Below are 23,412 nucleotides of genomic sequence, written 5' to 3'. Positions count from 1 at the left end.
TGCGACTGGACCTATTCAAATTTACCTTTATTCTTCATTATGCAGCCAAACGCTGATAGTATCCAGTGCAGATTGTAATTTCTCTGAGGCTATATTTGGGCTATTGTCAACTGCCAAGATTTCCGTGTCATCTGCATATGATGACTGTCTGGATTGATTAGGCATCTCTTGATCATAATTAACTCATGAGAAGCGATTATCCAGATATCTGCATAGGATTAAATAATAAGGTTGAGGCAGGCACGATTTTAATTTGAAAGAAGACCAGGCAAACAAACTTTGTCAAACGCTTGTTCTACGTCCAAAAAGGCCGCTGAACAGTACCTTTTATCTTCTTGACACCTGACGATAACATTAGTAAATCTATGAGCTTGTTCCACTGTTGAATGACCACCTCTAAAGCCGAACTGATGATCGTGTAGAGCTATTTCTTAAATACAGGAACTATTTAATGCAATCCTTAAAACAACTCACAACCCATCAGAATGGAAAAAAATATCGCAGATAACGAAGAATTTTAAACCTGGAAAACCTTCGCAGGAAGTATCTTCGTATAGGCCTATAAGCCTACTACCGATTTTATCTAAAGTGTAATATAAAGTTAGTAAAGAAATAATTCACAATATTTAATATTATGTAATACTACATAATCGCTATTCCGTCCAAGTTCTTCGAGACTGTTACCATTATTCAAAAGAATGATGGTGAAATACATTATGTAAATTAATTTCAGTGTTTTTTTTTCATAATAACAGAACTGTTACGGTATTTTAATATTTCAGTGTTATATACAAAACTATTGAATAATAATATACTTTATATATTTAAAGTATTTTAGATGTCAAAGCAAAGACTGATGTTAAGTTTTGGTTTATAGTACAGAATGTATCACGAAGTTCTCCCGGAACTTTCTATCTATTCTACTCGTGAAAATAATTGAAAAAATCAGATAAACATATTCTAAAATGCTTCGTTTACGAGTTACGGCTAGTGAAAAATTTCGCTCGGATTTTTGCCCTGGTAAAATGAGATCGTACTGAAATTTTTAGGACGTTAATTAAGGAGCAGAATTGGTTATTTCGTATGGTCTTAAGTATGATCTAACAACTTTAGATTTTTATGTCTAGGGATGGATGAAAAATAGTGTGTGCAAAACAAAAATACATTCTCATGAGGAATTAATTTTCCGCATTATGAATGCGGCTGAGCTAATTACGGACAGCCCTGAATAACTAAAAAAATGTAACAAATGCAGTACAGAAGCATGCCAAGAAATGTGTTGAAATGGCTCATTTTTGAATATTTCTCATAAAGTGATACGTATAGTGGACTTCGGTTTTACTGTACTGTTAAATAAAATTCGAATTTTTATAACGTTTCTTTGTTTTATTCAACTTTTCTTGCAATATTTTGTTTTGCGCTTTTATTACCATTTAACAAAGTTATTGTACGTCAAACATAAAATCAGGATTTTTTACCCCAATTTATTGGTTTTCACCCCCGATTTCTCAAAAGATACAGCAGATAGGATTCTGGGAACTATTTTATTCGATTTTTCAGCTGAAAGACCATACGAAGTAACCAATTCTGCTCCTTAATTAACGTCCTAAAATTTTCAGTACGACCTCATTTCACCATGGAAATCAGAGCGAAATTTTTCACTATCCGTAACTCGCAAACGAAGCATTTTAGTACATATGTTTATATGAAGTTTTTCCATTATTTTCAGAAGTACGATAGGTTATGAAAGTTCCGAGAGAACTTCGTAAAATATTCTGCATATGCAGTGCAAACAAACTGTACGCACTAAAATAAGCATTATATAAGCTTATCCATGTGCCTATATTCCCCAAAATAATTATTCTGGCTTTATATAGCATGCTTTATTTTGAGGCATGAAAAAGAATTTTTATGTTTCTATTGCCATTTTTGATAGATTACCGAAATCGTTCAAACGATCTTCTACCCTATTTATTGAAAATAAAACACCCTTTCAATAAAGAAATCTCTTCATTTAAGAAAATAATCCGAATGAGTTAAAAAAATCTTCTACGTGTTCATTTAATTAAATCTATGTCGTAAACTATTGCACAGATTTTTCCTAAATTTGTTTCGCTTGTTTTTTTAATCATTCCCTTAAAAAATCCTATTGATAATGAAATTAGTTTTTTTAAAATTTAAGTCACTCCCATTTAACTCTCTGGAGTTAAATGGGAGCAACTTTTCAAAATTATTAAACGTCCCTTTTAAAGCAACAAATTATTTTTCAATACATTTTTTCTTTTTTTAATAACTGATATTTTCTTAATAATACCATTTAATAAAACTATTCTACACACCTTTCCGCTACAATATGCCGAACAGGTTTCCACCTTTTTTAGTACCTCACAACTGGTTGAAAATTATAATCCATTCCAAGTTCAAGAATACCACTTTAAAACAAAATTTCCTTTGCAACTACAGAAACAAACGAATGGATATTATTAACTACCAAAATTTCTGAATCCCACAATTAATTAAGATTTACATTTTACAGGATCCTGTACCTTTTGGAAAATGGGAAGATGTATATGACGGTACAAAAGAACCACATGATTGTATTCAGAAAAATGTGTACAGTAACTTTGAATCGTTTTTGGTAATAGGTGAAGAAGATTGCCTATATCTTAATGTCTATACTCCAGATGTAAGTAATAAAGAACAAAGATAATGTCAAATTAATTCATTTATTTATAATGTAGCCTACATTCATTCTATTGGACGATTGAGTTGTGAAAAACATTGACTTATATTCATAAGATCTATGCTGGATGGTAATGAATGATTGCTAGATAAAAATGTAGTTTAATATTCTTAAATAATTACTACTGATAACCGGTTATAAAATGGATTATCTAATGATTTAATGAAGTCAGGATTCGTATATAAATTTAAAACACATAACAGTTAATATTATGTGTAAACTAATTACAGCTATTATATGTGGAATCACTGGCAAATTCTGAATTTCACTCCTTAAAATTTACTGCTTTGATTAAACCAAAAATATTTCAGAAAAGATTTGTATTATCCACATATATTAAATTTACGGAATAACTTAGTAAATTTATGATTAAAGAATATAATGCTTCAAAATTTTTCTATATTTCCAGACTTCATAAATTAAAAAAAGAAGGCTCTTAAGCAGTTTCAATCCTTGTCACGCATCACATTTTTCACACACTATAAAAATGAAATATGAACTATGACTGCTTTAATTTTAATTAGTGAATTTATCTTCTAAAAAAATTAATATCAAATAAAATTCTTGGTGCAGATTTTTAGTACTACGTCTTTTGTTGTTTTATTATGCTTTTTCACATTATTATAATTAATTCTATTTTGTTACATCTTTCAACCTTTTCAAATCCTTTCTTCTGGGATTCCAATACTGTTGAAAAATGTTGAAAAATACTGGTTATTACTGCTATAGTTATTTTATGGCATTATTTTTAGGCAGTACATTGTTACTGGGGGAATATATAAGGGTTTAGAGTAATTAAATAAAATAATACAGTTTTGATAAATTATGAAAAATTTCTGTTTAATTATAAACTTTGATATAATTTTATTTTAATTACTCATCCATTTAAAATTTCCATCTATCCACTGAAAAAGAACTTCTCAAGAAAGTTTTTTTAAATTTGTTTATTAAATTCTAATCATTAGTTGGTTGTGTGGAAGTTATGTTTGATTTAATGTGTCAATTTCATGTTTATTTTTATCAACCATTATGAAAAATTGCATTCATTTATTGCAAATCTAAAATTGAATTATCATACAATATTTAAAATAAAATTTTAATACTTAAAAAAAAAATTCATTTAAAAAAATTATTACTGCTATCATGACTTTCCACATTTATTTTTTGTGCTAATTTCAGTGATGTTTCCTTTTATGCTCTGAGATGTTACAGTAGTCGTGAAACAATCAGGTTGTCATTACTACTATTTGATTAACAGCAGTTCACTCTCTTCTCCAGTATGTAAAAAAGGATTTACCATTGTTAAATAAATTAAAAAATAAAGAAATATTTCTGTAGGTATTAAAATAAAAGAACTTGATGGAGTATGGGATGGTATGTTGCTTCTTTTTGATTCTGCAGCTTTGGTTATGTAAAATGATCTTGAATGAGTAGCTGCAATAACTATAGATAGTGGTAGTAGTCGTAATAAATGGATTTATAGTGTAATAGCTGTATACAAATAAAGAAGTGATTTTTTACTTACTGCAACCAAAATTCAATTGATAGTACAGTGTACAACAGGCAGTTCCAAGAAGGTATACCATATCACTGACCAATAAAAAAAAATCTTTACAAAGCCAGGAGTTAGCAGATGATAGACGTGCAGAGTCCATGTTAAGCTACTCTGCAAGTTCACTTAAAGAAAAAATTGTAAAGTGATATTTGTATTTTGATCTTTCTAAACATAGCCAAGCATGAGTAACTACTAAGCTGAATAATTGTTAAAAATAGGAAGAGGAAAGAATCAGACATGTTTAATTTAAATTTATGCTTTTCTGAAAATATGTTGAACAATACCCACTATAACCTACATTTCCCTCATTACTAAATAAGCAGCATGTAGCATTCAAGCAAAAATATACACTTTCACTAATAATTTTTCTTTTGCTAAGCATGAAATCTTATGAAAGGTATAATTTGTAATTTATCTTTCATTTTAACCAGGTTATTGTTGATTGTTTGCAAGGCTAACACTCAGCATGCTTAGTATTTTACAAAAATATTTTTTTTTTTATAAAAAATGAAAGATAGTAGGGAAGGAATTCTTTTGAAAAGTGCTTCTCAAGAGATTCATAAAATGTTTGCAGATATACATTTTCCTAGTAAAACTGCAAAATAAAAATTATTCCTCCTTCAGGTTCTAACAAAATAATGCTCTTTTTATTGAAAATAAAATTTATTCTCATACAAATAAAACTTCTCAAGACTATAAAATTACTGGTTGGATTGATATAGCTAATGTAAAACATTGAAGGCCTTACAACTCTAACCAAGAAGTGAAAAACAAGCCGCATTCATTTCATGTAAAATATTGTCTTTGAACAAAGAACAGTTCATCAATTTATGTTTGTGAACATTTTTATCTTCAGTTGACACTCATGAAGCCATCTTGACTTAATAATATCTGAAAATTATTAAAGGAAATTGAAGAAATAAGAGTTGGAAATTAAGTCAGCTTTAAGTCTAAGGAGGGGAATTGCACTACAAACAGAAAATATCTGCAAGAATTTATTGAACAGTGAACTTTCTATTGATAAGCTTCACTAAATATATAACATCAGTAAATCAAGAATTAAGTTTAAAATATATATTCCAAAGAATTTTTTGTAGTGAATACAATATGCCATGTTTATTCAAAATTAAGACCTTGATTGTAAAAGCCTCCAAGCTTTATGGGCAAATTTTAGAAAAAAAAAATTTGCGAATGTTATATCTGTCAGTTTGACAGGCTCTAATTCCTAGAAAAACACTTTTTCAGGAATTTTTTTGTTACTATACATACAGTTAGTTGTTGGCTAAGGACAAATTTTACCCTTTCAGATGTTTACAAAACAATGCTATGGTATTTGGTGGAAGGGGAAGGGGGTGAGACATTGACCTTCATATAGCAGCAGCTTCATCATCTTCTTTCTTTTTACTGGTAAAATAAGAGTTTCTCATGTATTTTCTCTGTGTTACTGGTAAAATGAATTCATGGAAAAGTTTCACTGAAGGGTTTAAGTTAGATGTTTTGGAATTCGCTGAAAAAAATGGTGTATGAGCAAAATGGTCAAGAATATTACATAAATGGTCAAATATTACAAAAATGGTCAAGAATATTACATACAACCAAACATGATTTGTTACTGAAGAAATCAGAATAAACCTAAAGGTACAAAAAAGGGAACTCGATCTTTTCTTGGCCCTAAAAAAGGATGCCATCCTGCAATCGATGATACAGTGATAGAGTGGGTCTAAGGGAAGAGAAGAGAGTGCTGTTTAGTGACCTGCAAAGTGATACAAATGAAAGGGCACGAATTAGCAAAACACCATGGAAATGCGAGTGACTTTAAAGCCAGTTGTGTGGGTGGGTGGTGCGATTAATGAGAAGAAAGGAATTCACTTTGAGGCGGACAACTTCTTTGTGCCAACGACTACCAGTAGAATATACTAACAAAGTTTTGGAGTTTCAACTATACATACTACGTGAAAGAGGAAAAAATCAGTAACCTCAGATCTCAGATTGGAAATGCCGATGAAACACCTGTCTCTTTTGGAAATGCTGCGGAACACAACTGTAAACAAAGTGGGTGAATTCAGTGTACTGGTGAAAACAGTTGAAACAGAAAAAATGTGGTGCACTATGTTATCCATCTGTGGAGATGGAAAAAAATTCTCCTTATGTCATTTTTGAAAGAAAAACTCTGCTGAAGGGAAATCTACCAAGAGATTTACATGTTCGTGTACAAGATAAAGATGGATGGATGCGAAACTAATGTGCAAATGACTAGAAATCATTTGGAATTGCTACCCTGGAGCAATGTTAAAGAAACGAGGACTTCTTGTTTTAGATAGCTTCTGTGGCCATCTTGAAGGTTATGTGATGAATTAAATCAATGAAATGCACACAGATGCTGCAATTATTCCGGGAGGCCTCACTTCTGTACTGCAATCCTTGGATGTGAGCATCAATAAGCCATTCAAGGACCATGTTAAGAAGTTTTACACTAAGTGGGTGGCAGATGGAGGTCACACATTCACAAAGCGTGGACAAATGCAGAAACCTTCAATAGAGCTTCTTTGCCAGTGGATTATCAAATCCTGGGAGGAAATTACTCTGAAATTGATAATCAAGAGTTTCAAGGAGACTGGCATCTCCTGTACATTGGATGGAGTGGAATATCACTTTATATACGAGGATTCTGATGACACAACTGAGGGAGAGACTGACATCGATGATGGTGAAGACGAGGATGATGATGTTGATGAAAACAGCAGTGACTTCATGTAAACAACTGTGTTCCAGGTAAAACACAATATAGGTAATTAAAACACAATACCGCCCTTTTTACATTATTGTTAAAATAACGGCAACTGGTTCCAACTATAAATTCGTAAGTCGTTCATTTCTGTTTTCAGACATACCGATACTTGTGAATCTGAACAAAGCCACGCTTCTGATGTCAAATAACACGATTCCTCAAATAACAATTCTTTTTTTATCTATATAACTTAAAATAGTTAGTGTTTAAAAAGAATACTAAAGTCATAGTTCGGAATTTTCATTTCCTGAAATACTCGTTTGCAAGACCCACTTCGAATAAAAGACCCCCCAAAATTTTGGGATATAATTACATTAAAAAGTGGGGGTTTGATTTTCAAGTAAATTCGGTATGAAGTCACAAAAAATGGGAAAATGCATTTTACGAGTTGCTTCAACAAAAAATTGATGGTGAATCTATCACTTATTTCTTTGTCTTGCAGAAAGTTCAGGCCTTACCAAAAACCCCTATTCAACAGACCTATTATGCACGGCAAACAGATTTCTATATTTTATGTATTACAGATCAAGACATGAACATCTTTTTTTTATACTTGGAGACAGTGATGCCCAAAATTTAACTGGACTTGAGCAAATTAAGAATAAAATTTTTTGGCGAGCCACATATATTTTGCTTCTAATATTTCGTTTTAAAACGTATATAATGCACAAAAAAATCGCAATATGTTAAAGAAAATGCGTAATTTATTAAGAATTCAAATACAAATTAAATATATGAAAAACATTTTAATATGAAACCTGACAATGCATTTCTTTTGCCAGTTTCTTGTACTCTGATACATACGATGTTATAACTAAATTTATGCAGTCATTCATTTAGTTATCCAGGATCTGAACTCTGATTTTAGCAAGTTGATTATTGAAAAACCAGTTTCGCATAGGTAACTTGATCCAAAGCAGTAGTGTAGCCTTTGAAAAACATTTTTTAGGAGTGGATATTTTTTTTCGTCTACGAGTATCCAAAAGTCTGTTTGTGATATTCTTGTTTTTAATTGTAGGTCAGATTAAAAATTATTATTTCCATTTCTAAATTAGTAGCATTTTTATTTATCATATTTACAATTGTTGCGATAATTCAGAAATATTAGTATCAATAAATGGATTTAAAATGAATGAAGCAATTATAAATTTTACAAAAATCAGAAAATCTAATTTCGAAATTATTTTTAAGCCCAGTGAGATTCAGAACATTTATTTTTTTTCAATTTTCACTCCAAATTTGTAAAGTGATCAAAGATACATTCCTTTATTTGGACCATCCACAAATTTAATTTTGATTTAAATGTATTGATACTTCCTATTAATTCGATAATAGTAATTTCTTTTCCCTGAAGTTCAAGATTGAGGAGTATATCCATTTTAGTTGTTATGTCTGTAAGTCAGATAACCTAACCAGCTACGATCACTAAGTTCTCCCAACCCCGTAGGGGAAGACACCCCCCTTGTGACGCCTCCGGTCGCCACACCACGACTCCCGTTCCTAGCCCTGATGGGCTTTAACGGGATCACTAAGTTCTACCTAATTTTCGTTTCTAGACTCTACAAACTGTTTTATCTCTGGAATAAGCTTTAAAAATCGTTGCAGGACTTTTCCCTTACTAAGCCGTCTAATTTCAGAATGTAACATTGAAGTTCCATACACAGTATCGAGTTCATCGGTCAGTTTTTTGAACAATCTGCTGTGAAATGATCTGGCACGAATAGAATTAACAATTTCTAGAACAACTTTCATGACGTGTTCATAATGCAGAACTTTTGTATGTATAAACTGTTGATGTATGATGCAGTGGTAGTGAAAAAATTTGGAAGCTCAGCATCGTTCTTACGAAACGTGATGAAGCCAACAGCAGAACCAACCATGGCAGGTTCGCCGTCTGTTGTTATGGACACAAGTTTTTGAAGCGGAAGATTAATTTCTGTAATATGGTTTTTAATAACTTGGTATATGTCCTCTCCACGTGTATTTCATGGCAAAACTGACAATATATCTTCTTCGCTGAGCAATCGTTAAAAACCATCCTTATAAAAATACTTATTTGTGCTTCATTGCAGATATCTGCTGAATCATCTCACTGTAAACTTAGAAAAACACATTTCTGTAAATCATCTTTCAATTGTGCTCTGATATTCTCAGAAATTGTTTCTATTCTACGATGGACCGAACTTCTTAGATAGCTAACATAATTTCATTCTTATTTTTAAATTCTTGAAATAATATTTCTAATGCAGCAAGCCTTAATCCTTTATGTTGCCACCCTCAAAAGGTTTTTTATGAATTGCAAGTATATGTGCAATATTAAATGATGCAATCGTAGCAGCTTTTGTTTTATTCACGAACCTGGCAAACAAGATTATTTGGCAACTAATGCGGTTTTCATTTCTTTCAATTTAGATTTTCTTAAATTGCTGTTGCAAGGATATTCAGTATCATATTTTTTATGAACTGTTGTGACATTTCGTTCTACGTTGCATTTTTTTCCCAACAGTAACTGTTGGGACAACAAATCAGACAAATATATTTGTTCTTAAAATAAATAAAAAATATTTCTCTTTCCATTCTTCGTGAAAGTTATAGTTGTATACACGTTTTTTCTTTTTCTCTGGTTCTTGTGCCGACATGATTAGGGTAGCTACAAAATAATTTCTTATATATAACAATGACTAATGTGATAAAAAAAAAAACATATATTTTTATACATGGATGAAACCACTTGTTACTTCATGCACAACTTCTGATAAATAAAAGTTCTGTATAGACACGTACTACAAAATAACGACACTATCTACCTGCCCTCTCCGTAGCTACTGGCCACCGTCAGCGCACAGCCACTATAGACTGAGATAAATCGGCGCATCCCGAAGAGCGCTGTTGATGGGGTGAAGAGAGCGGGGTGATGCCGTTTTCGAACGAAAATATTCCTGGCAGTGGCGTAGTAATTTAATAAAATCGAAAAAATTTACAAATAATCGACCAAATTAATACCTATAATTAATGTCTTTTTTCTTTCTATACATTAAAATTAAACAAATGTCTGAGCAACTGTGGCTATTACCCGCGGTACTGTATTTTATAAAGAAAATAATTTTTGGACATTTCATCCCCGAGTTGAAAAATGAGCCATATCAAAAGTTGCCTCGAGCCGCGCGTGGCTCGCGAACTACGAGTGGGCACCCCTGCTTGGACAGAAGAGAAAGCAAGAAGAAGTTCATTAGAGGTTTTTTCTGCCATTCTTGATTTCTAACAAAATTTAAATTTAAAAGGTAAGAGTACCGTACGTTTGTTCTGTGATGGGTGTGGAGGTCAGAACAAAAACAATATTGTACTTATGTATTTTTTTATCAAAGCATCATGGGATTGTAATTAAAATCATATAACACTTTCCTGTACCGGCCTCCGTGGCGTGAGTGGTAGCATCTCGGCCTTTCATCCGTAGGTCCCGGGTTTGAATCCCAGTTAGGCGTGGCATTTTTACACGCTACAAAAATTGTCATTCATCTCATCCTAATGGTAGTCCCAGGTTAAAAAAAACACTTTCTTGTGCTTGTAAACAGCTTTATACCCCTTGACAGAATTTTTGGTCAAGTAGAAAAAACAGTGAAGAAAGTTTTTAACATTTACACTGAACGGAACTAACATGTATTTATAAAGATTTCGGAACAGTCAAATTTTTGGGTAATGATTGAGAACTAAAAAATCATGCCTTTACAGAAACCTTGATGGGATTCAAAGTGATAAATAATTCACTTAAAAAATTAAAAAAACAGAGTTTTAAGATTATTCCAAATTTGTATTACAAATTCGATGATGATTCTAGTCATAATACTCTTCTAAAAAAAAGGATATTCTAATAAAAACTGTTGAGATTTTATTATACCTGGTGTTCCATTAGCTGATGGAATTTTACAAGCAAAGAAAACTGAATGTAGAGGATCTCTTTAATGTCCTTTTTGATCAAACTGGAGAAACTACAGATACTTTGAAGGTAACCACTGGTGTAATCCTTGATGGAACCACAATTCAAGAACCCGTCGTATCACACAGGAAGTGAAGTTTGTATGTTTGGAGGATGACATAGTAATAAATATTTAAAAAAATAAAATCATCTGTGGTTAAGAAGTGTATTACTTTGATTTTTACTTTTCAGTAAATTCAAATTTTTACTTTTTTATTCTTGTTCTTTATTATTATATTATTTGAAGTTTTTGGGATTTTTTTTTCACAATATGAACAGAACTTTTAATTTTCTCTTTATCAATACTATTCTGTGTACAATTTTCATTTAAAATAAATTTACTTTGTTTTTAAGCAGTTGATTGATAAAAGAAAGTAAATAATAATATTGATTCATAAGACAAATATACAAATCTCAATAACAGCACAAACAAATCCAAACATATCCATTTTATTTAAGAAAATATTTAATTTAAAAATGTATTTGATTTAAACTGTGCATATGAGATTTATTATGTATTTATTTATAAGCCAGGATTGTTATGTAATAAGTAAATGCTATCACAGATTACTGACATTCAGTTTTTCTTGTCTCCTGAAAATTATGTTTGATGGACGTATTTGTTTTTGCTCAGATATTCTCAACCTATGCGTACATGTCCGATCACTGCTCAAATATTTAGTATAATTTAAAAAAAATGTGTGTTTGTTTTATTTCATTTCTTTGAAATTAAGAAACATAGACACTTGTAACTTGATGAAGTGTGATATTTCTGTTTATAGCATTATTGTAACTGTGATGTTGGGTACTCTGGTTGATGTATGGGTCACCTATACATGGAAGTATCTATATTTTTCTTCAAGGAGATCTTTTCATAATGTATTTCAGTTGCTTTCTTTCATAACTGTATTACACTTATATCATTTAGAGGTGTTACCAATGCTGCCTTCAAGGGAGTTGTGATAAATCTATTATTTTATCTACAATAAAGATTATTTATTTTGAAAAGTGTAATAAATGAAACTCCAGATTTTCTATTTCATATACATATATTTTTTAAACTGAGAGAAATGAAAATTTTAAATTTTAGTTAATTTGATTTAAAATGCTTAAAAGAAATCTTAAACAGTATTAGCTGATTAATTCATTTTTATATTTTTCAGTCAAAAAAACCTAAACATTATCCAGTAATGGTTTTTATTCATGGTGGAGGTTTTACTTGTGGTTCAAGTAACTTATATGGACCAGAATATATTTTAGATAAGGATGTCATTCTTGTTACTATCAATTACAGACTTGGAGCTCTTGGTAATATATGGTTATATAAACATGTAATTTGTTCATTCTATCATAAATTAGGAAGAGAACAAATATTCCAACTTAGGTTAGTAGATTAGTGTCACAGTTTTAATTTAGTCGTAAACAGTGGCGGCTCGCGAATAGGCACTGAGGAACTGCAGCACTCCCTATTTCCACTTGATATTATCGATAACATTTAATATAATAAGACCTTTTTTCTTTAATTATTTTTTATACTTCTATGATATATAATTCTTAAGCTTAATGTCAGTAGCCATCCCCCAGTTTATGAAAAAGATACAAAAATCTTTGTATGGAGCTGTGCGTTTCACAGTTCCAGTAGTGTGGTGTTTGGCTGTTGTGCGCAAGCGCACATAGGAAGATGCACGCAAGGCTGCGAGGGAGAGAGAGAGAGAGCACTGTCGTTCCCACAGTTCTGACCCTGGCGTGCTGGTAGAAGGTAGTTTTTTATTTACTCTGCGTGTGTATGGAACATTCCTTGTTCGTTCCCTTTCCTAGTTTAGTTAGTGGAAGGAATATGAAAGCAGTTTAGTTGCTTTTTCAGTAGCCATCATCAGAAGATAGCGGAAAGCAAGTGCTCTTTGATTACCAAATCTGTCCAAAACACACTGGAAGGGCGAAAGAGAAGGTAATTGGTACAAACTAATTATGTGTCTGTTTCTGTGCACATAGAAATTCAAATTATTATCCTGCTTCCAGCTCTTTTGATTCATTTTTTTCGGTTCTTTTATTTTAAAGAAAACTTTAATCATGGCCTTGAAAAGGCCCGGAAAAAATTTTCTGGAGCAGAACCCCCACTAATTTTAGCTACAAGCTGCCACTGGTCATAAATATCAATTGAATCTCATTAAATTGTTAAGTGTTTGTAAAAAGAAGAATTACAGAAACAACTTAATGCTAATCAGCAGTAAAATATATAATTTTCATTATTTAGTAATAATTAATTTATGTTATTCTGTAAAAATAAACTGCCAAGATAGGTCTAATTTGCACGTTATGTTTAGATTTTATACAAACTTATTACTTAATATGTTACTTAGTTTATAGGTTTTGCTTATTTTAACTTATGCTCATTATCTTGATTTGGTCATTTTACTTTTCAATACAGGATGACGAAAGTAAAAGTAATTATTTTTTTAGAAAACATTAGGAATGAATTTACTTTAATTATACTTTAAAATTTACACAATAGAAATCTTATCAATATCTACTTTTCCATTTGGTATTTTCAAATATACCATCCCTTGTTGAATGACAATAGGTTTTGTCAATTTACATAAAAAAATAAAATATCTTGAAACCTGAGAAACTGTCTTGCTTTTGATACAACTTTTCAAACTATTTAAATTATTACATACTAAAAACAAAATATAATATTCTAATTGGATACTCTATTTGGTTATAATACAGAATGAGTTATGGGAACCTGATTTAAAAAATGAAATAAAAAATTTAATTTATCTAAGTATGTTTTAATATGTACTCATAATTTCAACAAATATAAATGCCATTTACTGAAATTAATTTCATTTTTTTAATAACATATCAAACTAATGACCTCCGTCTTTCACTGTAATCTATACTGCAGAGTTTGCATCTCTGGTGCACAATATTCTTTGGAACTGTTGTGATTTCTTACTGTGCAGAGTCTTTGAGTTCATTAAAGTTATTAGATTTACTGATGAAGATTCTAAACAACCTTCAGAGGAAATATTCAAATACTTGCAGGATCGAAGAATGTACCTGCCATTCAATATCTTCTCCTTTAGAAATCACATGGCCTGAAAACACCTCTTCAAATACCACCATGGATGCTCTGGCAGTGAAGGCTGTTGATCTATTCTACTTGACTTACACCATATTTAAGTCAATCCCATGACAAATCAGTTCAACAGCAAGGGAATCTTGTAACATCATTGTGAATTGGTCAAAACTGACTATCACCTCTTGCCCTTCCTGTCTGAAGGAATAAGGGTCTATGATTCCAAAAATTACCAGAGCACACCAAACAGTTACATGACAACTGTGAAGAGGATGCATGTGAAGCTGCTTAGGATTCTTATCAGACCAGTAACGAAAATTTTGTTTGTTCAATGTGCCCGATAAGTGAAAATATACTTCATCACTCATTAGAAGGGCCATTTCATTGTTAAACAAGTTAATAAAATTTGCACAAAATTTATACATATGAAAGTTCAAACCCTTGTGCAGAATTCTTCTGACACTGGTGTGGTTTAAATGAAGGGCGCAGCGTGCTTTCTAGTTGACTGCTGAGAACTCCTCATCACTGCCTGCCTGACTCTGTCAATGCTTGGAGGAAAGTTTTCATGGAGTGCATAGAACCAGGTGATGACTTGTCTTTCATTACAGAAGCAATAATTGATAAATTTGTTATCCACAACTTTATTGTACTGTGGCTACAAATGGTACCACGACATGGAGTATTGAAATTTCTACAGATTAATTGCTATGTATCATAATTGAATCACTACATCTAAAATCCGTTCCCACTATGAATGCATGTTGTACAGTAGTCCACCGCTCCATTGTCACTGAACTAGCATCTGGTAGCCAAGGTCTCATTCATTTCAAATCCCGCTTACATGCCAGGGTCACCAACTTATTTTGCTTTAAAAATTGTCTAATTCCTGTGACTCATTCTGTTCTTGAGGTCCTTTGTTCTCACAATGTATTTTTTCAGACTTTCAGCGCATGTTTTTTAGATGGAAAGTTGTTTTGAAGAAGAAACTTTGTGGGTTCTGAGATATGGTTGATTTTATGGAACATAATTTTAAGAATTGATAAATTTTGTGTTACATTTCCATATGTTAAAATCCCTCTATCAAAGCATAATTTTATAAAGCCATTATGCTATTTGTTTAATTCTGTATTCATATTTTATAATGATGATCATTTTTTTAAAAATAATATTTAAAAAAATTTCCTTAGCCTAGAAGGAAACAATGAAAACGACAATCAGTAGAAAATTGATTATGGTGGTAATAATATTAATACATAAATTGATTTGTAAAGTTAAAAACCAATAAAATGTAAATATTAAAAAATTGTTTAAAATCAGCTATTAGGTAATATTGTGTTTTACATTAATGTCCAACAGGATAAATGAAAAATAAAAACATTTTTCTTAACACATACCATACATTATTAAGAAAAATGTTTTTAAGTTAATAACATTAGTATTAACTAGTGTCACATGAGTACTTAGTATTTAATTTAAGTGTAACATAACCATCTCATTATTTCATACTGGTCTGTTTTTTTTTTGTGTGCAATAAAGTGGCAGTTTTTTATATATCTCAGCAAATATCAAATAATAAAGATACCTAAATTTATTTAAATGAATACAAAGAAATTGACTCAATTTAGTTCAATAAAAACCATGAATTCACTTAAACAAAAGTAAGGAATGCACAAATACTCAAAAATAAGGATCACACAAATAACTTAAAACAATTTTTGAACAAACAAGGATCATTATTAGATTTTATTGCAACTTAAAGAAAATAAGACAAAAAAATAAATCATATTTATACAAAGTTTATTTTTAATTTAATAAATTCATTGAAAAGAAATTTTCTGATAAATTGTGTACTATCTTTTATGCTCACATCTCTGTATAAAGTAACCTGAAACATAATAAAAATTCTGTACTGTCAGTAAGTCTAATCTAATTTTTTTTTTCTAAAATGTAATTAATAAAAAAATAAATTATTAATCTACACTTTTAAAAAGAGAAATCAATACTTTAAGTGCTAATAATCTAATGGGACATCCATTTCCCAGTCATAACCAGGATTTTTGTAGGTATGTATTTTGTATCTCACATTCCAAAACAAATTCCTTAAAAATTACAGGATTTGCCAGCACTGAAGATATTAATTTACCAGGGAATTATGGACTGAAAGATCAAGTCTTAGCATTAAAATGGGTTCAAGAAAACATAGCATCATATGGTGGTAATCCTGACAGTGTAACAATATTCGGACAGAGTGCAGGAGGAGCTAGTGTACATTACCATATGATATCACCTCTTAGTAAAGGTAAAATTCAGCTTAATTTATCATTCACAAGAGAGTTTATTTATTCACTTTTTTGTTTTTGTCCATAAGAGTAGTGATGAGATTATTTAAAACTACAAACATCTTAAATGAAAAATTGTAGCACATTTAATAAATGTAATTTATTCAAAACTTTGTCACAGTAGTTTCAATTACTCTTTGACCATCTTTAGTGCACCGCTGCTGTTCTTACTTTGGCATTAACTGATGTTTTGGCTGGCAATGCTTATTTTTTTTTTTGGCAGACATGTATTTAGAATATAGTCAAAAAATGAGTTGAATTTGTTCATTTAGTGCATTGCTATTGTTTTTATATATTTCACAATGTTTGTGTTTATTAAGAGTGGTTCTTTTTATTACATGTGTAGTTCAATTTTTGGTGGATTTTTATTTGTATCCATGAGATGGTTGGCAAATGTTGCACTTTGTTGTTATGGAGGCTTTCAACTATTCATTGTATCTTGTTAAAGCTGCTTCCCATTTTACTATGCAGAACATTGTGTAACGATACATAAATTCATTTTGTATATTACAGAAGCATTATGTTTGTTTAATTGTTGTGTTCTGTGTGTAACAAATAAGTTTTGTTTTTTTTTATACTCTAAAGGCCATACTATAAAAAAAAGTTTTTAAAACAAGATTTAAAAAAATAATCCATTTTCTTTGGGTAATCATATCTTAGCATTAAAACTGGTTCAGCCAAATACATCATTATATGCTATATTCTCAGTAATCTAACCACTTATTTAATTTTTATAAATCACTTTATAATCTGTAAATGTTAAAGGGATTTTTAACGGTTTATTTGTTATGTGTTGATTGTTAATCTTTATAATCAATGCCATAATTTATCATAAAATTAAAAAATTCTGCAGTGTTACACTTGGTTGGATAATAATTCTTATATGTAACTTGTTATATTATATAACAAAATATTATCATTTGCTGATAACATTTTATGACTTCTGTTTCATGAGCAGGATTGGAGGACTAAGATTCAAATACATTTAAAGTGCTAATAATTTACAAAATTACAATGGAAAGTATTAATTTACAAAATAATAATAATATATAAAATTATATAATAATTATACAAAATCAAATATACAGCTTAAAACAATGACATTCTCGTAGGTCAGTGTTTACCTGACTCATTCCCCAATTGTGATTTGAATAGTCTAATCAGGTTTGTTTGAATGATAGAATGAAACATGCACATATCTCATTTTTAAACAAATTAAAGAGATTAGTTAATATTATAGAATTGAGAATTATAAAAATTGTATATCCCTGTTTAGAAGCAGTTAACACATTTCATCTTTACTAAACTTTTCGGCGTGTTGAAACATTTATGCTTGTCTAAGCATAGTCTCATAAATGTGTTATATCTATTAATAATAAAAATTTGTTGATATTGTCCTGAAGTTTTACATGCAAATAGAACATACGGCAAAAGATGAATCAAATGAAAACAATTCTGACAGCAGAAACAGAATTGATATAAGAAATGTCATTCTTGACCATGAACTTATTTTAGAATGTAGACTTAAAGAAAGTAAAGCCACTTTATTGAAATCTGAAGCTCTGGAAAAGGCTTTTAAATATAAAGAATGAAGTGAAAAAAACCTTAAAAAAAAAATGATTTTTAATATAGAGAAAGAAGAGTTATTTACAATTTGTACAGGATCAGGAAGACAAGCTCGAATTTAGAAAGAAATGATAAAGGGTTAGTCTGTCCCCATTTCTGTTTAATAGTACATAGAGTAAGCAGTACAGAAAAATTACTACTATCTGAGAAGAGAAAATAAAGTTGTAAAGATTCTCTTATGACATTGCTCTTTTGGCAAAAACCAAAAATGAATTAAAGAAATATTAAACGGCTTGGATTTATTCCCAGGAAAGAAGTTCAGTTTAAAAGTGAATAAGACAAACACAAAAAAATGACTGAAAGGAGGAAAATGTGAAATTAAATATTAAAGTAGGGGAAGACAATATACCGGAATTAGCAAATTTTCTTAATTATGTAGTAAAGTTAAAAAAAAGATAGATTAAGTGAGGCAGATATCAAAAGTAGACTGGTCTAAGCAAGGAGAGTTTTCATGGAAAAGTAAATAATAAAAAAAAGTTAAATAATCATGCTGATATCAAATAAAAATTTAAGGATTAGAAATAATCTCTTGAAAACATTTATGTGGAGGTCCTGCTTTATTCTAGTGAAACATGTAGAAAAGAATGAAAAACAGGGAGAAAAAAGAGAGACCTTTGAAATGTGCTGTTACAGGAGGTTGCTGAACATTTTATTTGTTGGTAAAATTCAAAATGAAAAGTTGAATGGTGGAATTACCACAGAACCAAAAGGAAAAGAAGAATATCATCTAACCATTCAATTGAGAAAAGATTAAGGAAAAAAGGATAAATTTTAGTGAAATGTCTTTTACTCTTTTCTATTTATCACCTTATGTTAGACTCTTTGCTTGTGTTTCTTTGAAATGGTATCAACTTTTACATCTTGTTAACAGTCTTAACATGTGAAAAACTGTTATCAACTTTTTTTCAATTTATGATGTATAAGCCTGTCACATAATTAATCTAGAAAATAAAGGGAGTTGCCTCTAATGACATTCCAATCCACTTGAAACTGGCTCTTCCATATGTTTTTCATACATGCCTGCCATTTTTTAAACCGTCCTATCCATAAAATTCAAGACTGGATTAGAAAGAAATCTTGGCTCACTTGGGTCTCACCCTAAAACTGGTATACAAAACTTTGTAAGTTACGATAAAAATTATCTCAGGATCGATAGCTACATCTGAAATATTCACAAATTTGATGTCAAGCAAGTTCTATTTATGAATATGTATGTTATTATAGCAAAAAAATGGTTATTTTTAATTTTATAGGTCTTTTCCACCGTGGAATATTAATGAGTGGGTCATCACACTGCCCGTGGGCTTTGGCACCACCTGGAACTAATAAAAAAAGAACACAGGAGCTAGCTGCATTTCTTGGATGTCCAACTGAGCAATCTAACCTCTTAGTTGATTGTCTGCGTACAGCTTCAGCTTACTTGATGGCAGATTTGCTGACTGAATACAGAGTAATTCATTAAATTTAATTCAACTATTTATTTTTGTAGCTTCTAAAAAATTTAAAACCCTATAAAACTTTTCTTACATTGTGACTTATTATACCAGGAGAATTATTATAAGCATCTAGTAAAATTACATTTCATATTTTTTGTACTTGAGAAAATCTCATACTAGTCTAAAATGATTGAAATAGCCTTATATTTTTGAATAAAATTATCTTGTATATTTTATTCTAACATAGTAGATAAGACAATCCCACAGAAGTTTATCATTTAGAAATTAATACACTACATTTGGTGTAAGAACTATCTAATGTGATTGCTCTGTAGTAATGAGTAATACCTCATGCTGTACCGTTGTGATAATGTATAAAAGTTCATGTTAACAGCATAAAAGTTATAAGCATTATAAGCTGAGTTGAGTTTAAGTGTTCTGTTTTTAATAATATTTATTTTCTGTATATGTTTTAAAATACTTTTTTATTTATTGTTTACTGATAATAAACGGTAATAAAATCAAAATAGTAACCCAATTTAAAAACCTTGGAGAAATAATAACAAACAACCTAAACAAAAAACCTCCATCCAAATAAGAAGAAACAAACTAGCTAAATTTCAAAAATTAACCTTGTACACTTACAATAAAAAATGCCTATCAATAAGCACAGAAATAAGACACTACAACACAGTTTTATAACCAGAAGCCACTTATGCTGCAGAAACACTCTTCTACCTGAACGAAAAATCAAAGACAGGCAGACGCAAGAAAATCGAAAGAAGAATTGGAAGAACCTTCATCAATAAAAAGTATCAGAAAGACAGGCAGTGGTAGATTGCAGCAGCTTTATTTATGATTAATTTGTAATGATTTCTAAGTTTCTTATATAGATTAAAAACATTATTATTAGTACATTGATTTAAATCCATTAGTTACTAAGAAAGAATTCAATCAATATATTTCCTAATCTCTAACAATTATATTAATTATTTAGATATTAATTCCTTAATGTCTAACTATAATTTCAGGGACAAGTTCCCTGAATAAGTTTCAGGAATAAGTTGTAATTATGCTATTTCATTATTGCAAATGGTAGTAATGAAATTAAATTGAAGTGAGAAAAACAAAATAGAAAATGTAAACATTTTTTAGCAGTAAACTACGATACAGCAACTTATTCTCTTTAACACACTTTTGTTACAGATATATTTTAGTTTACATATTACTAGAAAACATTAAAAAATCTTTTACTGAATTCTACGTTGATGTTTTTATATGATTGTGTCACAAAACCATATAATTTAAAGTTAATTAAGTCTTTCAAGCATTGTAAATTTTTATCTATTAAATAATCTCTTAATTTAATCTTAAATATTTTTTACTGCATTGTTTAATGAAAAGGAGAAGCTTATTGAAATCAATACACCCTCTTATAAAGATGTTAGAATCAGTTTTAGGTTGTTCAAATATAAACTATTTTTATTTCTTGAGTTTTGCGCATACACACCTGAGTTTGTTTTCTGAACCTGATACAGATATTCTTAATAACATTAGAGTAATTTAAAAAAAATGAAAGGGTGTAATGTAAGCATGTTATATTGTTTTCTGGAAGATTATTTTAGATGACATTGCTGTGGCATTCAAGTATTTAATGATATCATTAATAAAACATTTGATTTTTGTTAAAGGATCTACTAATTGCTTTAGTTGAATTAAAAATAGTTTTACATCTTTTTTTTTTGTTTGGTTTATTCTAGTTTTTATAAGTTCAGGGGGACTGAAACATATCATGTTTTGTTTGTTTTTATAAATTTTATGTATTGAGTTCATATATGAGTATATTAGGTCTTACATTTTATTAAAACACGGATAAATAAAACAATTTGCTTACTATATTTTGTCATCCTCTGAGGAATTGTCTGTGTCTTTCCCTTTTATCTGAAGGATTTTTGTTTTAAATTCTAATGTAGTTTGGGATTTTTTTGCTACAAGAATTCCAAAATATTTTTCCAACTATTATCAAGCTTATGAGGTAAATTTAATCATAAAAAAGCAGGCAACAAAGAGTTACACGTTCTTGGCATTGGTTATTTATTCGTATATAGTGGAAAGATATAATAGATAAAAAAATTTAATAATTAAAAAAAAAATATAATTTTTTAATTTGATCAGAGGCTCTCCATCCCCAATATTGCTCCTAAAGTATTTTGGGCCACTTGCGCTATTACTATGATTAGGAAGACGTAAAAAAAGTTTGGTTAAAAAATATGCAATAAATAAAAGATAAATTTTTGAATTTTTTTGGAGTTTCTGGGTCACAAAACATCGAGAAATGTAAAAAAATCCATAACCCAATTTTTGACTGATTTCCATAATTTCCTTCTAGCAGCATAGCTCTAGGTCATTGATTATCGACCGTTTTAGCTCCTTGACTCTCAAAAGTAAAAAAATATATATAAAATAAATATTTTATAAAAAATATAAAATACCCCCAACCCAATGAAACCTAGTTAAAACTATTTACTGCGTTGATAGCGACATCTATAAGTTGCATATATAAAGGTACAAACATGAGCATTTTACAGGTTGCAACAAGATGTGTACATGTTCCTTGTAAATTTGGTCTGCTTGCATAATATTTGCTGTGAGAGGGTCATGTTCGAATATACATACGATTCGCTACGTTTGAACACGTCGTGCTCTCAGCAGTATAAAATTGGAGTAACAGATTGTAGCATATCAGTGTAATTTTGAATGCAAAGCGTGCGTCAGGTGCTTTTATATAAGTTTTTAATAAAAGCGTATTTTCATTGAAAATAATCATAATTGAGGTTTTGGTTTTTTAGTGTGCCCGACAAACGTTGTAATTGATCTTTTGTTCCTAATTAGATTCTTATGCAAAATGGATAATTTGTGAAAAAAACGAGTGAGCCATCTACATCCAATGAAATGACTGGTAAAAAGATTATACAATAACAGTTATTTAAATTATGGTTTTACTTAATTGGATGGAAAGCCACAGTGCGTTGTTTGCTTTCAAGTCCTGTCCGATGAAAGCATGAAGCCATCAAAATTAATTCGACACTTGGAAATTAAACAACCGGATCATAAAAGCAAACCCTTGGAATTTTTAAAAAGAAAATTATCTACTTTGAGAAATCAACAAGCTTCTATTTGTTGTCAACCCATACGTGTTAAAAGTACACTTGAAAATCTTATCTCGTAGCAATAATAGTAGTTAAGATATTCAAATCCCATACAATAGCAGTAAACCTCATACAGTATTGCCTGCTACAATTTATAGGCGTTTAAATAGGCGTGGAAGAAGCACAAAAATTACAATTTCTAACGACACAATATCACGGCGAATCGATGACGTGGCTGCCGATGTTCGCGATCAGATAATTCAGCTAGTGAGTTCAAATGGATTTTTTAGTATTCAATTTGATAAATCAACAGATATGAAAAACATTTCTCAGTCTTTATGTTTTGTGAGATGTAAATGCGATAGAGACAGATCAATAAAAGAAAGTATGTTGTTTTACAAATCAGTAATACCTTGTCATGCAGCAGGACAATGTATTTTTTATATTTTTATGTAACTACTAATAATTATTTCATAGATTGGACAAATGTATTGCAGTATGTAGTGGTGATGCAAAGGCGATAACAGGAAAAACTGTGGATTTCTGAAAAAAATTAAAAGATCGTCTTATACCAAGAGTGGAATGGACGCACTATTTCCTTCACAGACGTGCTTGTGCCACAAAAAATATGTCGGAAAATCTAAAACAAATTCTTTGTAAAGTCGTAAAAATAGCTAATCTTTTTAAAAGTCAACCATTATAGAATAGGCTGTTTACTAAA

At 30.2% G+C, this 23,412-nt stretch overlaps 1 protein-coding gene across 1 annotated transcript in view; it reads left to right on the top strand.

Annotated features, from left to right (window-relative positions):
• The window catches only part of LOC142318963 (carboxylic ester hydrolase-like), a 40,929-nt gene that overhangs the window by 3,246 nt on the left and 14,271 nt on the right, over positions 1 to 23,412 (top strand). Inside the window, exons 2-5 of the mRNA XM_075355678.1 lie at positions 2,537 to 2,686; positions 12,223 to 12,367; positions 16,255 to 16,440; positions 19,360 to 19,556. Of these exons, the coding sequence (XP_075211793.1) occupies positions 2,537 to 2,686; positions 12,223 to 12,367; positions 16,255 to 16,440; positions 19,360 to 19,556 (678 nt within the window). The remainder of the gene's footprint in view (positions 1 to 2,536; positions 2,687 to 12,222; positions 12,368 to 16,254; positions 16,441 to 19,359; positions 19,557 to 23,412) is intronic.

Source organism: Lycorma delicatula, chromosome 2 (genome assembly GCF_047948215.1).
Source record: "Lycorma delicatula isolate Av1 chromosome 2, ASM4794821v1, whole genome shotgun sequence".
Classification (NCBI taxonomy): Eukaryota; Metazoa; Arthropoda; class Insecta; order Hemiptera; family Fulgoridae; genus Lycorma; species Lycorma delicatula.
Note: the sequence above shows the minus strand (reverse complement) of the source record. Positions and strands in the feature narration are given on the sequence as shown.